Source organism: Pagrus pagrus, assembly GCF_965226575.1.
Source record: "Pagrus pagrus genome assembly, chromosome: 20".
NCBI classification, from domain to species: Eukaryota; Metazoa; Chordata; class Actinopteri; order Spariformes; family Sparidae; genus Pagrus; species Pagrus pagrus.
The window spans coordinates 1,244,003-1,264,070 of NC_140207.1; the positions used below are offsets into that span (position 1 = coordinate 1,244,003).

At 42.8% G+C, this 20,068-nt stretch overlaps 2 protein-coding genes across 2 annotated transcripts in view; both read right to left on the reverse strand.

Moving 5' to 3' along the window:
- LOC311249183 (NLR family member X1-like) overlaps positions 1-19,616 on the reverse strand; it is a 55,649-nt gene extending 36,033 nt beyond the window's left edge. The window contains exons 1-3 of the mRNA XM_084340023.1: positions 19,455-19,616; positions 18,897-19,055; positions 17,987-18,085 (exon numbers count right to left, since the gene is read on the reverse strand). Coding sequence (XP_084196149.1) covers positions 17,987-18,085; positions 18,897-19,024 — 227 coding nt within the window. The 5' untranslated portion in view covers positions 19,025-19,055; positions 19,455-19,616. The remainder of the gene's footprint in view (positions 1-17,986; positions 18,086-18,896; positions 19,056-19,454) is intronic.
- Positions 2,569-16,474, reverse strand: LOC311249423 (uncharacterized protein; the record flags this gene model as incomplete). The annotated part of the gene is made up of 10 exons (XM_084340439.1): positions 16,276-16,474; positions 14,303-16,082; positions 13,675-13,848; positions 11,603-11,776; positions 10,586-10,759; positions 6,241-6,414; positions 5,462-5,635; positions 4,425-4,598; positions 3,841-4,014; positions 2,569-3,469 (listed from the first exon to the last, which is right to left on the reverse strand). Exons 1-10 carry the CDS (start codon positions 16,448-16,450, stop codon positions 2,569-2,571), a joined length of 4,074 nt encoding a protein of 1,357 aa, XP_084196565.1. The 5' UTR covers positions 16,451-16,474.
- Positions 19,617-20,068: the final 452 nt, after the last annotated feature.

Consider the following 20,068-nt stretch of genomic DNA (forward strand, 5'->3'; position numbering starts at 1 on the left):
CATATAACCAGCAGCTAAACCAGAAGCCCAGAAGAAATGTCTGTTGTCTCCAGAGGTGAAACCACCATCCAACAACAGCTGATGGGTTCCAGGTCCGGTTCTGATGTTGGATCTTGGACCTGGCGGCAGGCTAGTTCAACTCTGGCAAATGTTAGCATTGTGGTTTGGCGCGCAAACATGAGTGACGATTACCAACAGCGACACTGAATGAATAAATGGCGGCTGTGCTGCTGAACTCAGATCAGTGAGACGTGTGAAGGTGTGAGCATCACTGAACTGCATCGTGCTGTTAGGATGTAGAGACGATGTTACACCAGGTCAACATTTAGACACACTTAAAGACAAATCTCATGTTCTTATCTAATCTAAAGTTAGCTGTTACTGGAGTCTCACGCACAAAAGTAAGCTAACCTAGCGAGCTAACGGTTACTGCAGGACCGTTAGCGAGCTAGCTCATCATAAAGCGTCCCGAGTCAGACTTTACTAAACTTTACTGTAATAAAACTCCACCTTCATCTCCTCTCCTCCTCTCCTCTCATCTTCTCCTCTTCTTCCTCTCTCCATCTTCTTGAGGACGTTTCTTTGTTGTTTATTGTTTGGCGCCATTGTCTTCCATGAACCTTCTACAAGCTTCCTCGCGAACAGAGGGTGGAGCCGTTAGCTGCGTCCAACAAACTGCTCCTCACCTGCTCTCAGACCAGGTGTCACACAGGCTCCATGGTCTCTGCTGTGTTGGGTTGTTGCTGCTGTTTGACAGTCTGACAGCAGACAAACACTCATTTTCCTTCATCTGCAGCTCACTGAAGGACACAAACATACACCTCAGTAGGAAACTCAAACTGAACCTTCCTCCAATAAACGCACAACTTTGGAAATCCATAGAAAAAAATCAACAAGTAGATGTTTTATGACATCATGTGTGAAATACATCAGTCTGTGTACAAGTTGGACTCTTTAGTTGGAGTTTACATGACGAGACAAGTGATGAGTTGTTAATATCAGGATGTGAGTTTTCTGAAACATCATTTCACACTAAAAATAATATAATTCAGATAAAACCTCAGGGAGGAAATGAAACCAGTCACCCAGCATTTATACATAAAAACACAGGATTAGTACTAATAATGAAGGAAGATTCAGACGCTGCAGTTTAAATGTCATTTTTTTGGCAAAAGAAAATAAAGTAACACCTTATTTTGTTAACTTATTGTGGAGCCACTTTTCTCTCATCAGTTTTTCCTGTTTTTAGCCTTGTTGACTCACCCAGTGGTTGAAGTACTGCTTGGATCTTTTACTTACATGTACTGTAGTAACGTTGTAGTGTAAATACACTAAAGTACAAGTTCTGCATATAAAATGTCATTGAAGTAACAGTTCAGAAGTATTATACCTAAAGTACTGAAACTTTACTGATGATTATTGATCAAAAATCTCACTGTCTTCGTAAAAAAAAAAGTTTCATTCAAAAATTACAACAAGGTCTTTACACTCGGAGCAACACATGTTGCACTCGGAGTTGCATGTGTCAGTGACTCGGCAACTAAACACACAACAAAGAATAACAACAACAAAGAAAGCAGTACATTCATGTAGCAACAGGGAGAGGAGACCACAATAGTTTTTTGTCCTTTTATTTTGATAGGAGACAAATTACAGTGACTAATGCTTTGTTGTCGTGCTTACGATGTCTACTGCAATCATTTACTTCTTGTTTCTTAATTTTCAATTTCTGAAAGTCTGATTTCCTCAGTGTCATTCTGCTTCTCTTTGTTTTTAAGTGTGTGTCCTACAGACATCTGACAGTCAAACACACAAAGCACAGAATGGATTGTGAGTGTTGTAATAGAAAAGACATCATAACACATGAAACACATTTCAAAACTTACAGAAGAAAAACAGAACAAATACATTTAAACTTTCATCGAGCACGAAGCAAGAATTAAGAACTAAGAATGATACACAATCTTACTTTCATGACTCTGCACCTGCAGTCTGGCTGCTGCATACTGATATCAATCTGCAAGAAGTTTAGAAACACAATGTGGACATTAGCTGCAGTTCTTCATCAGACCACAAGGTGGAGCTACAACACAAAGTAATAAACAGTTTTTACAGTTAAGTTCAAAACAGTTTAACAGGCCTGTGTGAGACTTAAAAAGCTTTAACAATAATGATTACAAACAGTAATAATCTGTTTTGTTACTTTGGGTTCAGAGTATCTGAAGGAATGATACAAAAAGAACAAGACAAGATAAAGATCCTGGTCCAGGTCCATATCGAGGTTCCAGGTGGAGGAGATTCAAAGATTGAAAGATTTATTCATCACATGCAATTGTACAAGTACAGCAGCAGTGAAATGCAATTGCAACGACTCCGTTTACTGTGCAAAATAAAGTGCAACCAGAAAATAAAATTTAAATAAGAAAATAAAACTGAAAAGAGAATAAAATAAAAGACCTAAATTTAAATAGAAAAAAATTAAATATTATATATATTATTATTATATTAACCGTGTGCAAAGTAGCAGGGTGCGTATGTGTGTGATATATGGTGTGTGCTGAGTGTGTGTTATGTTGGTTTATGAGAGTTTATTGTCCGAATGGCCTGTGGGAAGAAGCTCCTCCTCAGATGCTCAGTCCTGGCCATGACACTGCATAGGCGCTTGCCAGAAGGCAGCTTCACAAACAGTTCATGGTTTGGGTGGTGAATGTCCGTCATGATCCTGGTTGCTCTGGACCTGCACCGCCTGGTGTAAATGTCCTGAAGGCAGGGCAATGCAGTTCTAGCGATGTGCTCAGCACATCGGATCACTCTATGGAGAGATTTCCGGTCCTGGGCGCAGCAGTTGCCATGCCAGGCGGTGATGTTTCCAGAGATGACAGACTGGATGACGGCAGAGAAGAAGGTTTTCTGCAGCCCTGTGGAGATCTTAAATTTCCTCAGCTGTCTGAGGTGATACAGGCGCTGCCTAGCCTTCTTCACCAGTGAGATGATGTGGGTTGTCCATGTTAGGTCCTCAGAGATATGAGCTCCGAGGTACCTGTAGCTGGACACCTTCTCCAACGGGGTCCCGTAGATCTGTAGTGGTGCGTAATGGGACCTCTGCTTCTCCCTCATGTAATCTACCACCATCTCCTTGGTCTTGGTGACGTACAGGTCCAGGTTGTTGGTCTTGCACCATGATGTCAGCAACTCCACCTCTTCCAAGTAAGCCGTCTCCATGTTGTTGGAGATCAGGCCAATCACCACTGTGTCATCTGCGAATTTCATGATGGTGTTGGTGCTGTGTGTGGCTGTACAATCATGGGTGTACAGGGAGTAGAGCAGAGGGCTCAGGACGCAGCCTTGGGGGGCGCCGGTGTTGAGGGTGTGGATGCTGGAGGTGCATTTCCTGATCTTCAACACCTGTGGTCTGCCGTCAGAAAGTTCAAGGACCGGGAGCAGAGTGAAGAGCTCGGCCCCAAGGTGTCTGAGTGTGGAACAGAAGGAGTGGAGGAGTGTCAGTGTGTCTGCAGAGACTGTGTAGAAGGACAGAGCAGCAGAAGCTCTCCTCTCCACTCCACCTCCCAGTAACACGGCCCAGTCACAGCCTCGCCACCCACCAGCTGATGGTGCTGCTTCAACCTCTCTAGATCATCAGGACACAGCTGATCCTCTCAACACCTCCAGCTATCATCACTCTGACAGAGATCACCAGCTGATGAGAGAAGCAGAAAGACAGTAGAAGTGATAAATCTCATCTCTCTCTCTCTCTCTGGAAATACTGGTTCTTTACTTTGGTACTGTGTTTACTACAATAGTACTGAAACAGGCATGAACTGACTTCAAATCTCTACTGACCCCAGAGTCTCCAGTCGACAGTCTGGACTCTTCTTCAGATCAAACAGCAGCTTCACTCCTGAATCCTGCAGGTTGTTGTTACTCAGCTCCAGTCCTCTCAGATGGGAGGAGTTGGACTTCAGAGCTGAGGCCAGAGAAGCACAGCTGATCTCTGACAAACTGCAGCGACTCAATCTGAATAAAGAATAAATGATGTAAGTTTAGAAGACAATGTTCCTGCTTGAAATCATTCAGTGTTTAATAATCTGTCCAGAGCTGAAGAAGGTTCAGAATGAAGTTTAGTTGAAATACAGACTTTTTTTTTTATGTATTATAATTCTTTTAGATTTAAGGAAACATTTAAGATAAAGGTTCAGAGTGAATTATCCAGGAGAGACTTTTCTTGTTATATGAAGGTTATAAATGTGCAGCTCAACATTGTTCTGCCACAGACAATAGACTAAACCACAGAAGAAGAAGTGGACTTTAGCATTAAGATACTCAGTGTGGATCAGTATAATATCAGCCTTATGTCTGTAATTTAGTGTAATCACAACTTTCACATCATAGTAATCTGAGCACAGAAATAAAAAATGGTTTCTGACCTCAGAGTCTCCAGTCTACAGTGTGGACTCCACAGAAAATTGCACATCAGCTTCACTCCTAAATCCTTCAGCTTGTTGTCACTCAGCTGCAGTAGTCTCAGATGGGAGGGGTTGGACTTCAGAGCTGAGGCCAGAGAAGCACAGCTGATCTCTGACAAATTGCAGTCCATCAATCTGAATTAAGAATAAATGATGTAAGTTTAGAAGACAATGTTCCTTCTTGAAATCATTCAGTGTTTAATAATCTGTTCAGAGCTGAAAAAGTTTAGAAAATGTAAACTTTAAACACCTGAACCCAACAGGATGCAGGTTCAACACTGTCAAACACACAAAGTGAAACAGAGCTCTCATTAATATTAATGACAACGTGCTGCTGCTTCAATAAAGACATAGTGACTCCACCTCTTAAACTCTGCAGCTCCACCAGAGGCTCCATCTATACAAACTCATGTTGTGCAGCCAAACACAAAGAAAAACCCTCAGAAACTGATTGAAGATTCAACTCAAGATCACAAAGTTTATAAAGATGACAAACATGTCAGGATGAATTTAGGACAATCTGAATAAAAGACATCTACAATATTTATTTTAGGAACAGTGGAGTCATCAGATCAAAGCATCTTCATTTTAAAGGATTCAGTCAGTATCAGCATCATGTAGCTTCATAAACATGTTGGAAAAGAAAAAAAATGAATATATTTGTTATTGTCTGATAGTTGAAATGCAGATTATTTATTGTTTGTATTTATTATACTTCATTTAGATTTAAGGAAACATTTAAGATAAAATCCAGAGTTTCAGAGGTTCACAGTGAATTATCCAGGAGAGACTTTTCTTGTTATATGAAGGTTTTAAATGTGCAGCTCAACATTGTTCTGCCACAGACAACAGACTAAACCACAGAAGAAGAAGTGGACTTTAGCATTAAGATACTCAGTGTGGATCAGTATAATATCAGCCTTATGTCTTTAGCTTAGTGCAATCACAACTTTCACATCATAGTAATTTGAGCAGAGAAGTAAAAAATGGTGTCTGACCTCAGAGTCTTCAGTCTACAGTGTGGATTCTGAAGAAAATCACACAGCAGCTTCACTCCTGAATCCTGCAGCTTGTTGTAACTGAGGTTCAGCTCTCTCAGATGGGAGGGGTTGGACTTCAGAGCTGAGGCCAGAGAAGCACAGCTGATCTCTGACAAACTGCAGTCTACCAATCTGAATAAAGAATAAATGATGTAAGTTTAGAAGACAATGTTCCTGCTTGAAATCATTCAGTGTTTAATAATCTGTTCAGAGCTGAAGAAGGTTTAGAATGAAGAAGTTTAGAAAATGTAAACTTTAAACACCTGAACCCAACAGGATGCAGGTTCAACACTGTCAAACACACAAAGTGAAACAGAGCTCTCATTAATATTAATGACAACGTGCTGCTGCTTCAATAAAGACGTAGTGACTCCACCTCTTAAACTCTGCAGCTCCACCAGAGGCTCCATCTATACAAACTCATGTTGTGCAGCCAGACACAAAGAAAAACCCTCAGAAACTGATTTAAGGAAACATTTAAGATAAAATCCAGAGTTTCAGAGGTTCATGGTGAATTATCCAGGATAGACTTTTCTTGTTATATGAAGGTTTTAAATGTGCAGCTCAACATTGTTCTGCCACAGACAATAGACTAAACCACAGAAGAAGAAGTGGACTTTAGCATTAAGATACTCAGTGTTGATCAGTATAATATCAGCCTTATGTCTGTAGTTTAGTGTAATCACAACTTTCACATCATAGTAATCTGAGCAGAGAAGTAAAAAATGGTGACTGACCCCAGAGTCTCCAGTCTACAGTGTGGACTCTGTAGAAAATCACACAGCAGCGTCACTCCTGAATCCTGCAGCTTGTTGTAACTCAGCCACAGCAGTCTGAGATGGGAGGGATTGGACTCCAGAGCTGAGACCAGAGAAGCACAGCTGATCTCTGACAATCTGCAGGTACTCAATCTGAATAAAGAATAAATGATGTAAGTTTAGAAGACAATGTTCCTGCTTGAAATCATTCAGTGTTTAATAATCTGTTCAGAGCTGAAGAAGGTTTAGAATGAAGAAGTTTAGAAAATGTAAACTTTAAACACCTGAACCCAACAGGATGCAGGTTCAACACTGTCAAACACACAAAGTGAAACAGAGCTCTCATTAATATTAATGACAACGTGCTGCTGCTTCAATAAAGACGTAGTGACTCCACCTCTTAAACTCTGCAGCTCCACCAGAGGCTCCATCTATACAAAAACTTAAAGGATTCAGTCAGTATCAGCATCATGTAGCTTCATAAACATGTTGGAAAATAAAGTACTGAATATATTTGTTATTGTCTGATAGTTGAAATACAGATTATTTATTGTTTGTATTAATTACACTTCATTTAGATTTAAGGAAACATTTAAGATGAAATCCAGAGTTTCAGAGGTTCACAGTAGAGTTTGAGTTTGAATACACCTTCTGGTGCTACTTGGATACGTCATCAGTGAAGGACCCGGGGTCATAGGGTGTTTCGGGTCTTTAATCTTCATACGCCCTCGCCCGGGTGACCCAGCCGGGGGTGATCAGTCCCCGGCTTGTGTCCAAGTGCCGTGTTGCTCCACGGATCCCCCTACGGATCCACAGCCACCTCGAGGCCCTCTCTGCGGCCTCAAGGATGTTCCTGATGGCTCTCTTCGATTGCAGTCCTTTCGCTCCCAGGAGTTTGAGGGTTTACGGAAGTGAGTAGCCAGCGAAGCCTCGGCCCCCGACCTCGACTGGCTGGCAGTGGGTTTTCCAACCGTCGTACCGGCACTCTGCGCTGAGCTCTGCGTACTTGGCCCTCTTCCGCTTGTTGGCCTCTTCAATCCGGTCTTCCCAGGAGACAGTCAGTTCCAGGATGACCACTTGCTTGGTGGACTCTGATGTTAGTACCATGTCTGGGCGGAGAGCAGTGGTTGTGATGTTCTCTGGGAACTTGAGCTGTCTTCCGAGGTCGACTTGAAGCTGCCAGTCACGAGCGGTAGAGAGGAGCCCTCCTGTAGAGCTAGGCTGGTGATGTTGTGCCTTTTGCCCCGCTCTAATGAAGGTGATTGACTGTTTGGGGGCTGCCTGGGTCCTGCTGTGCTGGATCGCTGTGCAGATGGAGTCCGCCAAAGCTCTTAGCACTTGGTCGTGGCGCTAGCGGTACCGCCCCTCCCCTAGTGCTTTCGAGCAACTGCTTAGAATGTGCTCCAGGGTGCCCCTCTTGTGACACAGCTTGCACTCGGGAGTGTCTACTGGGCCCCAGGTGTGCAGGTTGGCCGGGCTTGGGAGGACATCATAAACTGATTGGACGAGAAACTTGATACGAGATGGTTCTGCTTTCCAGAGCTCTGCCCAGGTGATCTTGCAGGGATCTGCATGCTCCCACCTGGTCTATGCTCCTTGTTTGGACATGCTGACCATCTTGCTGTAGCGTTCTTCCTCCACCTCTGCTCGTATCTCGTCCTGGATCAGTTGGCGCTTCTCCTTTCCACAGGCTAGATCGTAACGTGGCTTGGGGAAGCAACCGAGACCTGCTCGTCCCATTGCCACGGAGCCCACCAGCGTTTTATGCCTCAGTCGCGCTTCGGCTTTAGTGACGGCCTCTTGCGCCTGCCACTTCCTCCGAGTCTTCACAAGGATTCCTGCTGACGTGACTTTGGCGTCTGTGGAGTCCCTGTACATCAACACCTCTCTGGAGCGGGTGACTTTAAACTCCTCTGTTAGGCCACTGAAAGGGAGGTGCAGCTTGGTGGAATGGCCGTACAGGGCGATGCTGCTTAAAGACCGAAGGAGCCCCAGCCATCTCCTGAGAAATTGGCTGATGGACTTCTCCAGAGCCTCTACCGTTGTTACTGGTACTTCGTAGACTAACAGGGGCCAGAGTATTCTTGGCAGGTCTCCTTGTTGGTAGATCCAGGCTTTGAATTTTCCTGGGAGGCCAGATTTGTCGATTGCTGTGAGCCAGGTGGTCAGGTCGCTCTTAGTTTGTTGTATTGCGGCTGAGTCCTTCAGGGAGCTGTCAAAGATCTTGCCCAGGCTCTTGATTGGTTTTTCGGTCATTGATGGGATTCTGGTCTCTCCAAGCGCAAAGTGGAACTGGTCACACACTTTACCGTTTTTCAGGACCAGAGACCTGGACTTGGCGGGTTTGAAGCTCATCCTTGGCCAGGAGATGAGCTGTTCAAGCCCCTGAAGGAGCCACCTGCACCCTGGAACGGATGTTGACATAATTGTTAAGTCGTCCATAAAGGCTCTTATGGGGGGCTGCCGGGTTCCAGATCTTGACTTGGGTCCTCTGCATTCCACTTCGGCAGACTTAACAATCATGTTCATGGCCAGTGAGAAGAGGGGTACAGAGATCATGCAGCCGGTAATTATCCCCTTCTCAAGACGATGCCAGGCAGATGTTGCTTGGCCTGAGGAGACTCACGCGCTGAAGTTGTTGTAGTAGTCTATGATGAGGTTGCTGATCTTGTCAGGAACATGGTGTCTTGCCAGTGCGGTTTCAACAAGCTTGTGTGGAATAGATCCATAGGCGTTGGCTAAGTCGAGCCAGAGAGCTGCCAGGTCTCCTTTGCTCTCTCTTGCCTCCCGGATCAGCTGCGTCACCACGCCCGTGTGCTCTAGACATCCAGGTACTCCTGGGACTCCTCCCTTTTGGACTGAGATATCAATGTATGTGTTCTTCAAGAGGAAGTCTGTCAGACGTTGGGACACGATCTTGAAGAAGATCTTGCTCTCGAGTCTCGACACTAAGCAGCGAGATGATGCGAAACTGCTCAATGTTGCAAGAGCCCTCCTCTTTCGAGATCCAGACTCCCTCAGCATACCTCCATTGCGCAGTGACTTTCCCTCTCCGCCAGCTCACCTTCAGGATCTTCGAGTGACGTTTGAGGAGCTGTGGGCACTGCTTGTAGGGCACACCGCTGGGGCCGGGTGCCGAGCTACATCTTGCAGCTCTGACAGCGTCTTTCACCTCCTTCAGGGTGGGTTCAGTGCTGTTGAATTGGGTCCCTGGTTCTGGTGGTTCCACCAGTTCCCTCCAGGGTCCAAGCTCATGTTCTCTCAGGGTGTCGCTGAAGGTGGTGTGGAGATGATGGTTGATCTCCTCTACAGGGCAAGTGAGGTGGCCGCTTCGCTTCTGGCCCAGTAGCTTTTGGTAAAGCCAAAGGGGTTGCCAATAAAAGCACTGCATTTCCGAGCCCTCTCCTTACCCTTCCTTCGGTGCCATTCCGCCCTCCTCAGTGAAATAAGCCTCTTCCTTATGATGTTTGTGAGATCTGACAGGGCAGGCCTTTCGTCTTCCTTGGCCGTCTTGAACTGACGTCTCAGGGACTGTAGCTCTGTAGTCTCAGCTGACTGATCTTGGCTTCTCGCTGGTTGAGCTTCGCCGGATTGCTTGCTCCTCGTCTTTCTTCAACCCCAAACCGCTCTGCTCCCATGTTCATTATGACGGTGCACATGGTGTGGAGTTTCTGGTCAACACTGCCCTTTGAGATGGAGTCCAGGCACTTGTCAACATCCTCATCCAGCTTTAGCCACTCCTTGTTGTTAGCGGCAGGCCACTTCACCCTACGTCATTCCGATTTCCTGCTCGGTGGGGGTACTTGCATTGCTTGGAGGTTCCGGGTGCTGTGGGAAGATTCCAGACCTGGCTCCTCCTCCGTCTCACCAGGTTCTGCGGCCGGCGCAACGGTTCATGTTACGTCGGTTACCCTTCCTGAGCGTTGCGTTGCTTGTTCCCTCCTTAGGCAGGCCATCCTTGCCTTGTGGATCTTCAGGCCCTTCAGGTTTTTGCAGACCTTGCCGCAGATACAGACTGCACTTGTATTCCGTTGTCCGTTTGCTTGGGTCTTTGCCGGTAATTCCGTCCGATTGGGATGCTCATCCTCCCCCCCACTCGGGCATCCCTGGGGGTATATTTCTGTGGGGTTTATCGTAGCTTGATTGGGTGCTCAACATAGTTCTGCCACAGACAATAAACTAAACCACAGAAGAATAAGTGGGCTTTAGCATTAAGATACTCAGTGTTGATCAATATAATATCAGCCTTATGTCTGTAGCTTAGTGCAATCACAACTTTCACATCATAGTAATCTGAGCAGAGAAGTAAAAAATGGTGTCTGACCCCAGAGTCTCCAGTCTACAGTGTGGACTCTGAAGAAAATCACACAGCAGCGTCACTCCTGAATCCTGCAGCTTGTTGTAACTCAGCCACAGCACTCTCAGATGGGAGGGGTTGGACTTCAGAGCTGAGGCCAGAGAAGCACAGCTGATCTCTGACAAACTGCAGTCCCTCAATCTGAATAAAGAATAAATGATGTAAGTTTAGAAGACAATGTTCCTGCTTGAAATCATTCAGTGTTTAATAATCTGTTCAGAGCTGAAGAAGTTTAGAAAATGTAAACTTTAAACACCTGAACCCAACAGGATGCAGGTTCAACACTGTCAAACACACAAAGTGAAACAGAGCTCTCATTAATATTAATGACAACGTGCTGCTGCTTCAATAAAGACGTAGTGACTCCACCTCTTAAACTCTGCAGCTCCACCAGAGGCTCCATCTATACAAACTCATGTTGTGCAGCCAAACACAAAGAAAAACCCTCAGAAACTGATTTAAGATTCAACTCAAGATCACAAAGTTTATAAAGATGACAAACACGTCAGGATAAATTTAGGACTGTGAATAAAAGACATCTCCATTATTTATTTTAGGAACAGTGGAGTCATCAGATCAAAGCATCTTCATTTTAAAGCATTCAGTCAGTTTCAGCATCATGTATCTTCATAAACATGTTGGAAAAGAGAAGACTGAATATATTTGTTATTGTTTTGTATTGTTTTTGTATTTATTAAACTTCATTTAGATTTAAGGAAACATTTAAGATAAAATCCAGAGTTTCAGAGGTTCACAGTGAATTATCCAGGATAGACTTTTCTTCTTGTATGAAGGTTTTAAATGTGCAGCTCAACATTGTTCTGCCACAGACAATAGACTAAACCACAGAAGAAGAAAACAGACTTAAGCATTAACATACTCAGTGTGGATCAGTATAATATCAGCCTTATGTCTGCAGTTTAGTGTAATCACAACTTTCACATCATATTAATCTGAGCAGAGAAGTAAAAAATGGTGTCTGACCTCAGAGTCTCGAGTCTACAGTGTGAACTCTGCAGAAAATCACACAGCAGCTTCACTCCTGAATCCTGCAGCTTGTTGTTATTCAGCCACAGCACTCTCAGATGGGAGGGGTTGGACTTCAGAGCTGAGGCCAGAGAAGCACAGCTGATCTCTGACAAACTGCAGTCCTCCAATCTGAATAAAGAATAAATGATGCAAGTTTAGAAGACAATGTTCCTGCTTGAAATTATTCAGTGTTTAATAATCTGTTCAGAGCTGAAGAAACATGTTGAAGAAACATTCAAACATGTTGGTAGATGTACAGGACATCAGGTACATGCTTTTCGTATTTAGTTTCAACTTTCTTCTTTTTTAAACACATTTTTGGCAAAGAAGACAAGCCTGTCTACTACCTCTGGCTTGAGGCATGCCCTGTTGCATGTAACAATCCCAGCAGCGATATGCAACTCAATTGCATCCTTAATAGCTTTCCACCGGGCCCCTTTCTTGTCAAAGGGAATACGATGGGAAAATGATTCAGCTAATGTTGGCTACTTCTTAGAGGGTGTTTGTCGGCTGCCGCTGTCTTGTGCATGACATAGTGAACAACATTTCTCCCACTCTGCTGCATGACTCTGTTTGAGATGCTCAAATAAATTGGTCGTGCTGCTGCCTTTAGTTGCAACAGCATTTAAACAAACTTTGCAGTGAGCCGTGGTTTGTTTGAGGTCTGACACCACAAAACCAAATCACTTCCAAAGTACTGATGAGACTGTGCCTTCTTTGGGAACAAACTATTCTCTGCTTGCCATAAAAACACAGATTTGAATTAACTGATCAAATGGATTTATCACCCAGACTTTTCTTGTTAAATGAAGGTTTTAAATGTGCAGCTCAACATTGTTCTGTCACAGACAATAGACTAAACCACAGAAGAAAAAATGGACTTTAGCATTAAGATACTCAGTGGGGATCAGTATAATATCAAACGTATGTCTGCAGTTCAGTGTCAACTCAACTTTCACATCATATTAATCTGAGCACAGAAGTAAAGAATGGTGTCTGACCTCAGAGTCTTTAGTCTACAGTTTGGACTCTGCAGAAAATCACACAGCAGCTTCACTCCTGAATCCTGCAGCTTGTTGTTGTCCAGGTCCAGCTCTCTCAGATGGGAGGGGTTGGACTTCAGAGCTGCGGCCAGAGAAGCACAGCTGATCTCTGACAAACTGCAGTCCTCCAATCTGAATAAAAAATAAATTATGAAGATAAAAGTCAATTTTATAAGTCATCAGATGTGTTCCGGTTTTAAATGTGTACCTCAACATTACTGTGTCCTCATCAATGAGCTTTTCTCTAAAATGAGTCGAGTGACTTTGTCATTGTGTTATTGTGGATCATCATCAGCCTTCTACAGACATCATCCACATGTCAGCACAACATTCATACAGCTGTTCATGTCAACACAGATTAATCTGGATCGGGAAATAGATCGATGACATCTGTCCAATATCCAATGAGTCAATTACATCTGCACCTGAACCCTGTACCGATACTGGATTGGATCGGTCCCATCCCTAATCATAATTGGATCAAATGTGCACTAAGCAAAGTGACTTGTATGTTCTCTTAACCTCACATGTAACCTAGTACCTTCCTGAAATATAGTGAATACAAATTAAGTGTATCTTCAGTTATGCTCCTGTTCACTGGTTGAGTCAGAACACAAAGTAGCATAATCTTCTGAATAAAAGCATCAATACATGTTGAGATGTCATCAGTCAGTGGTGACAGATCAGACCCAATAATTCAAACATCTGCATTTGGAAATATGCTTCACACTCTGTGTCTGTGCTCATGTTTCTAATGAGAGAGACAGAGAGAGATGCTGCAGTATGAATGTACAAGTTCCTGGAAAATACTGTGTTCAAAAGGTTTTGAATAAAAAGACATCGTTCATGATAATCTGCTGAATTTCTTCCAATTTGTTGTGCATAGATGTGTCTCAAAAATTCTAAATGTTAATTTTGCAGCAGGGTAAATCCGACATTTCTCATACTAAAAGCAACACAGTTTGCAAAAATATATGAACTGACCTCAGTGTCTCCAGTTTACAGTTTGGACTCTTCAGTCCAGAACACAGCAGCTTCACTCCTGAATCTTTCAGGCTGTTCTTGTTCAGCTCCAGCTCTCTCAGATGGGAGGGGTTGGACTTCAGAGCTGAGGCCACGACTTCACAGTGAGTCTCTGAGAGTCCACAGCCAGAAAGTCTGTGATGACAGAAGTATAAAACTTAACTATAACACAGTTTGACACTTAAACAGACTGACTATAATGTAATTGTGTCATATTTTAATTAACGGGGTGCTGTGATTTGTGTTTGTTAAAGTTTATTTTGACATGTTGTTCAATGACCTGGATGTAAATGTATTTACTTCAGTCATGTGTTAATTTTGTGCATCTTTGATTGTCTTATTATGTCACTTGTGTCACTAAATTAATTTAATGACTCCTATTGCACTGATAACATAATTAGTACTTAAGATTATATTATAATAATTGTATTAGTAAGTTTTTCCTCAAGTGGAGTTTAACAAGATAATTTCTTCTGAGCTTGGTGACGATATCATTTTGTGGACTTGTGTTAAGTGTTTATCTTTATTATAAAGTTTATGTCTTCAGCTTATGATGGTTTATGATGTTGATAATCACATCTGGACTCACTCAGCCTTCCTGCAGTTCCTCACAGCTGGAATCAGTCTCTGTCGTCCCTCATCTGATGTTTTGTACTTCTTCAGGTTCAACTCATCCAGAACCTCCTCTGACATCTGCAGCATGTAGGCCAGAGCTGAGCAGTGGATCACAGAGAGTTTATTTTCTGATCTGTTCTCTGACTTCAGGAACTCTTGGATCTCCTGATGAACTGAGTGGTCGTTCATCTCCATCAGACAGTGGAAGATGTTGATGCTCCTGTCAGGAGACATTTCATCAGTGTTCATTTCTTTTAGGTTGTTGATGACTCTCCGAATGATTTCTGGACTGTCTTCTGTCTGATCCAGCAGACCTCCTAAGAGTCTCTGGTTAGACAGGAGAGAGAGGCCATGAAGGAAGCGAACAAACAGGTCCAGGTGGCCATTTTTACTTTCAAGGGATTTCTCCATGGCTTTTTTCAGAAGGACGTCCAAAGAAGTCTTCCCCAAGAAAATCTCAAGGACCTCTGTGTTCCTGTTGGTGTAACAGTGGAACATGTAGACTGCAGCCAGAAACTCCTGAACGCTCAGATGAACAAAGCAGTAGACTGTTTTCTGGCAGATCACACTCTCTCTTCTGAAGATCTCTGTACAAACTCCTGAGTACACCGAGGCCTCTGTGACATTAAGACCACACCGCTCCAGGTCTTCTTGGTAGAACATGATGTTTCCTGTCTCCAGATGTTCAAACGCCAGCCCCCCCAGCTTCAGAAGAACTTCCCTGTCAGCCTCCGTCAGCTCCTGTGGACTCGTCTCACGTCCCTCATCGTACTTCTGCTTCTTCCTCTTTGTCTGAACCAGCAGGAAGTGTGAGTACATGTCAGTCAGGGTCTTGGGCAGCTCTCCTCTCTGGTCTGTAGTCAACATGTGCTCCAGAACTGTAGCAGTGATCCAGCAGAAGACTGGGATCAGACACATGATGTAGAGGCTCCTGGAGGTGTTGATGTGTGAGATGACTCTGCTGGACAGATCTTCATCACTGAACCTCCTCCTGAAGTACTCCTCCTTCTGGGCGTCAGTGAAGCCTCGTACTTCTGTTACCCTGTCGACACATGAAGGAGGGATCTGATTGGCTGCTGCAGGTCGGGAAGTTATCCAGACGAGAGCCGAGGGAAGCAGCTTCCCCTCGATGAGGTTTGTCAGCAGCACGCTGACTGATGACTCCTGTGTGACATCAGACACGACCTCATGGTTCTTGAAATCCAGTGAAAGTCTGCTTTCATCCAGGCCGTCAAAGATGAACAGAAGTTTACAGACAGCGAGCTTCTCTGCAGTCACCTTCTGTAATGTTGGATGGAAAACATGGAGCAGCCTGAGAAGACTGTACTGCTCATCTCTGACCAGGTTCAGCTCCCTGAACGAGAGCAGAACCAGCAGACTGACATCTTGGTTTTCGGAGCCCTCTGCCCAGTCTAGAGTGAACTTCTGCACTGAGAAGGTTTTTCCAACTCCAGCGACGCCGTTGGTCAGAACCACTCTGATGCGTCTCTGTTGGTCAGGTGAGGCTTTAAAGATGTCGCTGCACCTGATTGTAGTATCACTTGAGGTCTTCTTCTTGGAAGCTGTCTCAAGCTGTCTCACCTCATGTTGGGTATTAACCTCTTCACTCTGTCCCTCTGTGATGTAGAGCTCAGTGTAGATCCTGTTGAGGAGGGTTCCACTTCCTGTTTCATCACTTCCTTCAGTCACAGATTCACATCTCCTCCTCAGACTGATCTTATGTTCATCTAAAACCTCCTGCAGAACACTATCTGCTGAAAGAGAAGGAAAAATATGAGTCTAAAGAAAGAGTTTGAGAATCTGGTGATTATTTTCAGGACAAAGACCAAAACTAAAGAATGATTCTATCAAAATCTTTAATGTCTTTGCTGAACAAGACAACAAATTCATGAAGAAGAATCCTGTTTTCAGACATGATGACATCACCAGACAGATGTTCAGTCTTACCTCGTACAGTGCTGCTCTGACTGACTGATCTTTCTCCACACTGGGGACAGGAGGAGTGTCCTGATGAAGCAGACTGGCCCCAGTATGAGGTGATGCACTGTCTGCAGAACCAGTGTCCACAGCTGGTAGAGACTGGATCCTTCAGGACGTCCTGACACAAAGAACAGCTGGACATCTGCTCCTCCACAGAAACATGACTCTTCTTCTTCTTCTTCTTCTTCTTTTTCTTCTTCTTCCTGTGGAGATGAATAGATTCTTTACAACACATTACATTACTGGTGACCAACCGACACCTCGCATGTCGAATGCAGCTCTTACTCTACATATGGAGTTTGATATTCACATGCTGATATTTTTTTAATTCACTTTATAATCAAATATCATCAACATCATAAATGTGAATCATTGTCTGGATATGAAGGAGTTATTTGGTGTAGGCTATTACTCTCTTGCAATTTAACACAAATTAAGTTTCCACATCTTAACATGATATTTAGTCATAGCGACATGAGGCCACAGCTACATATACCATACGCTCTAACTAGCGATGGTAGGCTACGTTAAATTAGCTAACATCAATGTTTACGTTAGCTTTTGTCGGCGACGCTTGGTGAGCTGGTGTTAACAACTGGATGCTTTCGGTTCAGATGTTGAATCTTTGTTGACGTGCTGTTGCGGTACGCCAGTTCTGCATTGCAGTAGACACATTGCACTTTGTTATCTTCTTCTTTAAGTGTGAAATGATCCCAAACTTTGGACCTTCGCTGTCTTTTACGGACGGTTTCTTGGCTCAACGCCATCGCGCCCACTCAATTCTGAACGTCGAGGTGTGTGTCCGCCATAACAGTCTGTGTGGAAAAATTATCCCTGAGCTAAGCAGGCTACATAACGCGGGTGACAGGAATTAAACGAAGCCTCGAGGCAGATTTTGCTTCGATCATTTTTTTGTAATCGAATTATTTGAGTTACTCGAGTAATCATTTCAGCTCTACTTTCAAGTTTCATCCTTTCTTTCCTTATTTTGAGCCTTTGAACAGGAAAACATGAAACTATATTGAATTTGAACAATAAACACTGAATCTTCATCAGGTTAGCTTAAAGTGGAAACCATCTCTGATGACTGTTTTTGTCTGAGGGTCCAGGTTCATCACTGAATTACTTCATGAACTCTACTGAGGTCCTGTACTGATCTCTGCTAGTGCTGCAGCCCTTCTCTCCTATGACTCCTGTACTGTAACTGTAAATTGTCCTTGCAAACATAATTAAGTTTTCCCTCTCAGTTATTTTCTTTAGTTATATTTGAATGCAGTCTTTTTTATTCCATTATTTAATTCCATTCTAACTTACATGTTTTAAACTCTCTTTATACATTTTCTCTGTGTGTAACATGGTGGAGTCCAAAATTGCATTTCATTGTGCAATTGTGTATTTTATAATGATAATAAAGCTGAACCTTGAACCTCCATTTGGATCAAGTTGCATGAAAAAAATAAGGTGTGCCAAACAAACTAGCTACTGCTGTTATTTCAGTGTGTCAGAAATATATTTTATCAACATTTATCAAATATAAGGAGTTGGGATCGGATCAGGTTTGAAGAGTAAAAAGTTTTATCAGGACATGATAAACACCTAGTGACTGATCAAAAAACACTGAATTATAAAAAAAAACTTGTGAAGTAGATTATCAGATAACATTAAAAATGTCTCTTACTTTATATCAAAGGGTTCATTACTGAAGACTGGAGGGTTCCCTTTGGACCGGTCACTCTTCAGAGACAGACAGCTGGACACTGGAGACTCTGATCTCTGTCTGTGGAAACAACAGGAGATATTTTACATGGAGCACTTTCAGATGTACAGAGGTAACATTAACATTAACATGACACATGATTGTGTTTGTTTCTCCATCAGCATGTTCTGAACATACATTCTACATACATACATACATTTATCTGCAGCTGGAAACATTTTTAAGAGTCAAGAGTTTCTACATCTAGACTACATGACTGAGGTCGATTTAATGCTCCACCAACAAAAAGAAGGGGAACAGGGCCGATCCATATTTTAATGGATCATATCATGTAAAAGAAAGCTGATCAGAATCTGACACTTTCTTCACTCGGCTGTGTTTTGTCCTCCTCACCCTGCTAGTATTAAAGTTCTTCTTGAATATTGAGAAGCATATATACAGTATATACTGCAACTGTTTATCTTCCTTGTAAACATAATTTAGTTTTCCTTATTTTTCTTTAGCTCTATTTGTAAGTACTGTTCCATTTCAGTGTCTAATTATATTCTAATTCTAATATTTGATTATCTCTTCATACATCTTGTGTGTGTAACACGGAGGAGGCAACAGCTGACGAATGGTGACAATAGAGCTGAACCTTGAAGCTGCACTTGGATGATGTAGAAAGTAAAAAAAAGGGTTTGCCAAATTTAGTAGTTATAAATATCAAGCTAGAAGCTATTAGTAATAAGTAGCTACTACTGTTATTTCAGTGTGTCCGATACATATTCATATATTTAATCAATATTAAGGACGTCTAAGTGTTGAAGAGTACATGACTAGATAGTTTAATAGTTTTCAGGTCAACTAACAGTAATAAACATTCTCTTACTTTGTGTCTGAGGGTCCAGGTTCATTACTGAAGACTGGAGGGTTCCCTTTGGACCAGTCACTCTTCAGAGACAGACAGCTCGATCCTGGAGACCCTGATCTGTCCTTTTCTTCCCCCAAGTCACTCATCTTCTCAAGTCTGAGAGGTCAACCAGCAACACTAGAGACACAAAACACAGTATAATACATCTGGGAATCTTTATAGTTGATAAAAGTTATTTTTAGGTATATGTTAAAACCAGTGTTGAAGTTGACGCACTACAAAAGTCAAATGTTACAGTAATATATTACTTTAAGCAGTAACAGAGTAATTTAACACATTTCTAAAAGGATTTGCTGTAATAATATTACAGATATTCTGTCTGGTAACATGTTGCCTCATGAAATTAAGAGCAGGCAACTTGTTTAATCTGGTTCAAAGCAGCTCATAACAAAACAAGCAGCTAACATTAACTGACAGTCTTTACTTTTGAGTCACAGGTAACATCAGAGCCTCTCTTTATGGGAATCTACAGGAAATGCAGTGGAAGGAAAGATCGACTTCAAAAATCATCCAAACCTGTAACTCAGTTAGTTTCTCACATGTTCCTCCTCTCCTTTATGTTCTCCTCCTGTTGCTGTTGCTTGGCTTCCTTCTACTGTGTCAGCCATCGACAGTGTGCACAGCAGTGTCAACAATTGATGCCTAACCCACTCAGCATAAAATCTACCTAGCAACAGTCAGCCGCTCCAGATACTACAAACAGACAAGAAATAGTTTTGATAATCAACATTTCAACTTTCTAGCATCACTTACAGCTTCAATACGCAAGTGGGAATTTAATTTAAGAGCTTTCTGGTCTGAAGTCTTCTGACTGCCAACGCCCTGATAGATCAGATAACAACCAGGATGCCTGCACGTTTACAGTCCACAAGGAGACTGAAAATATAATGACAATAATGTAAAACTTACGCTGTGTCCTGATGTCCCTCAGCTCAACAAAGCACTCGTCAAGAATCCCATACTGTCTCATGTTTGAGGACAGAACCGAGGGCTCAGAAATCTTTTCTACAAAATGGTGTCAGTCCGACCAGGTGATCCAAGTAAATGTTTGACAAGGAAAAAGTTCAAAGTCCATTTTATAAGGACGTATCATTTTATATGACATTAGTTTATGACTTAATCTGTTACTT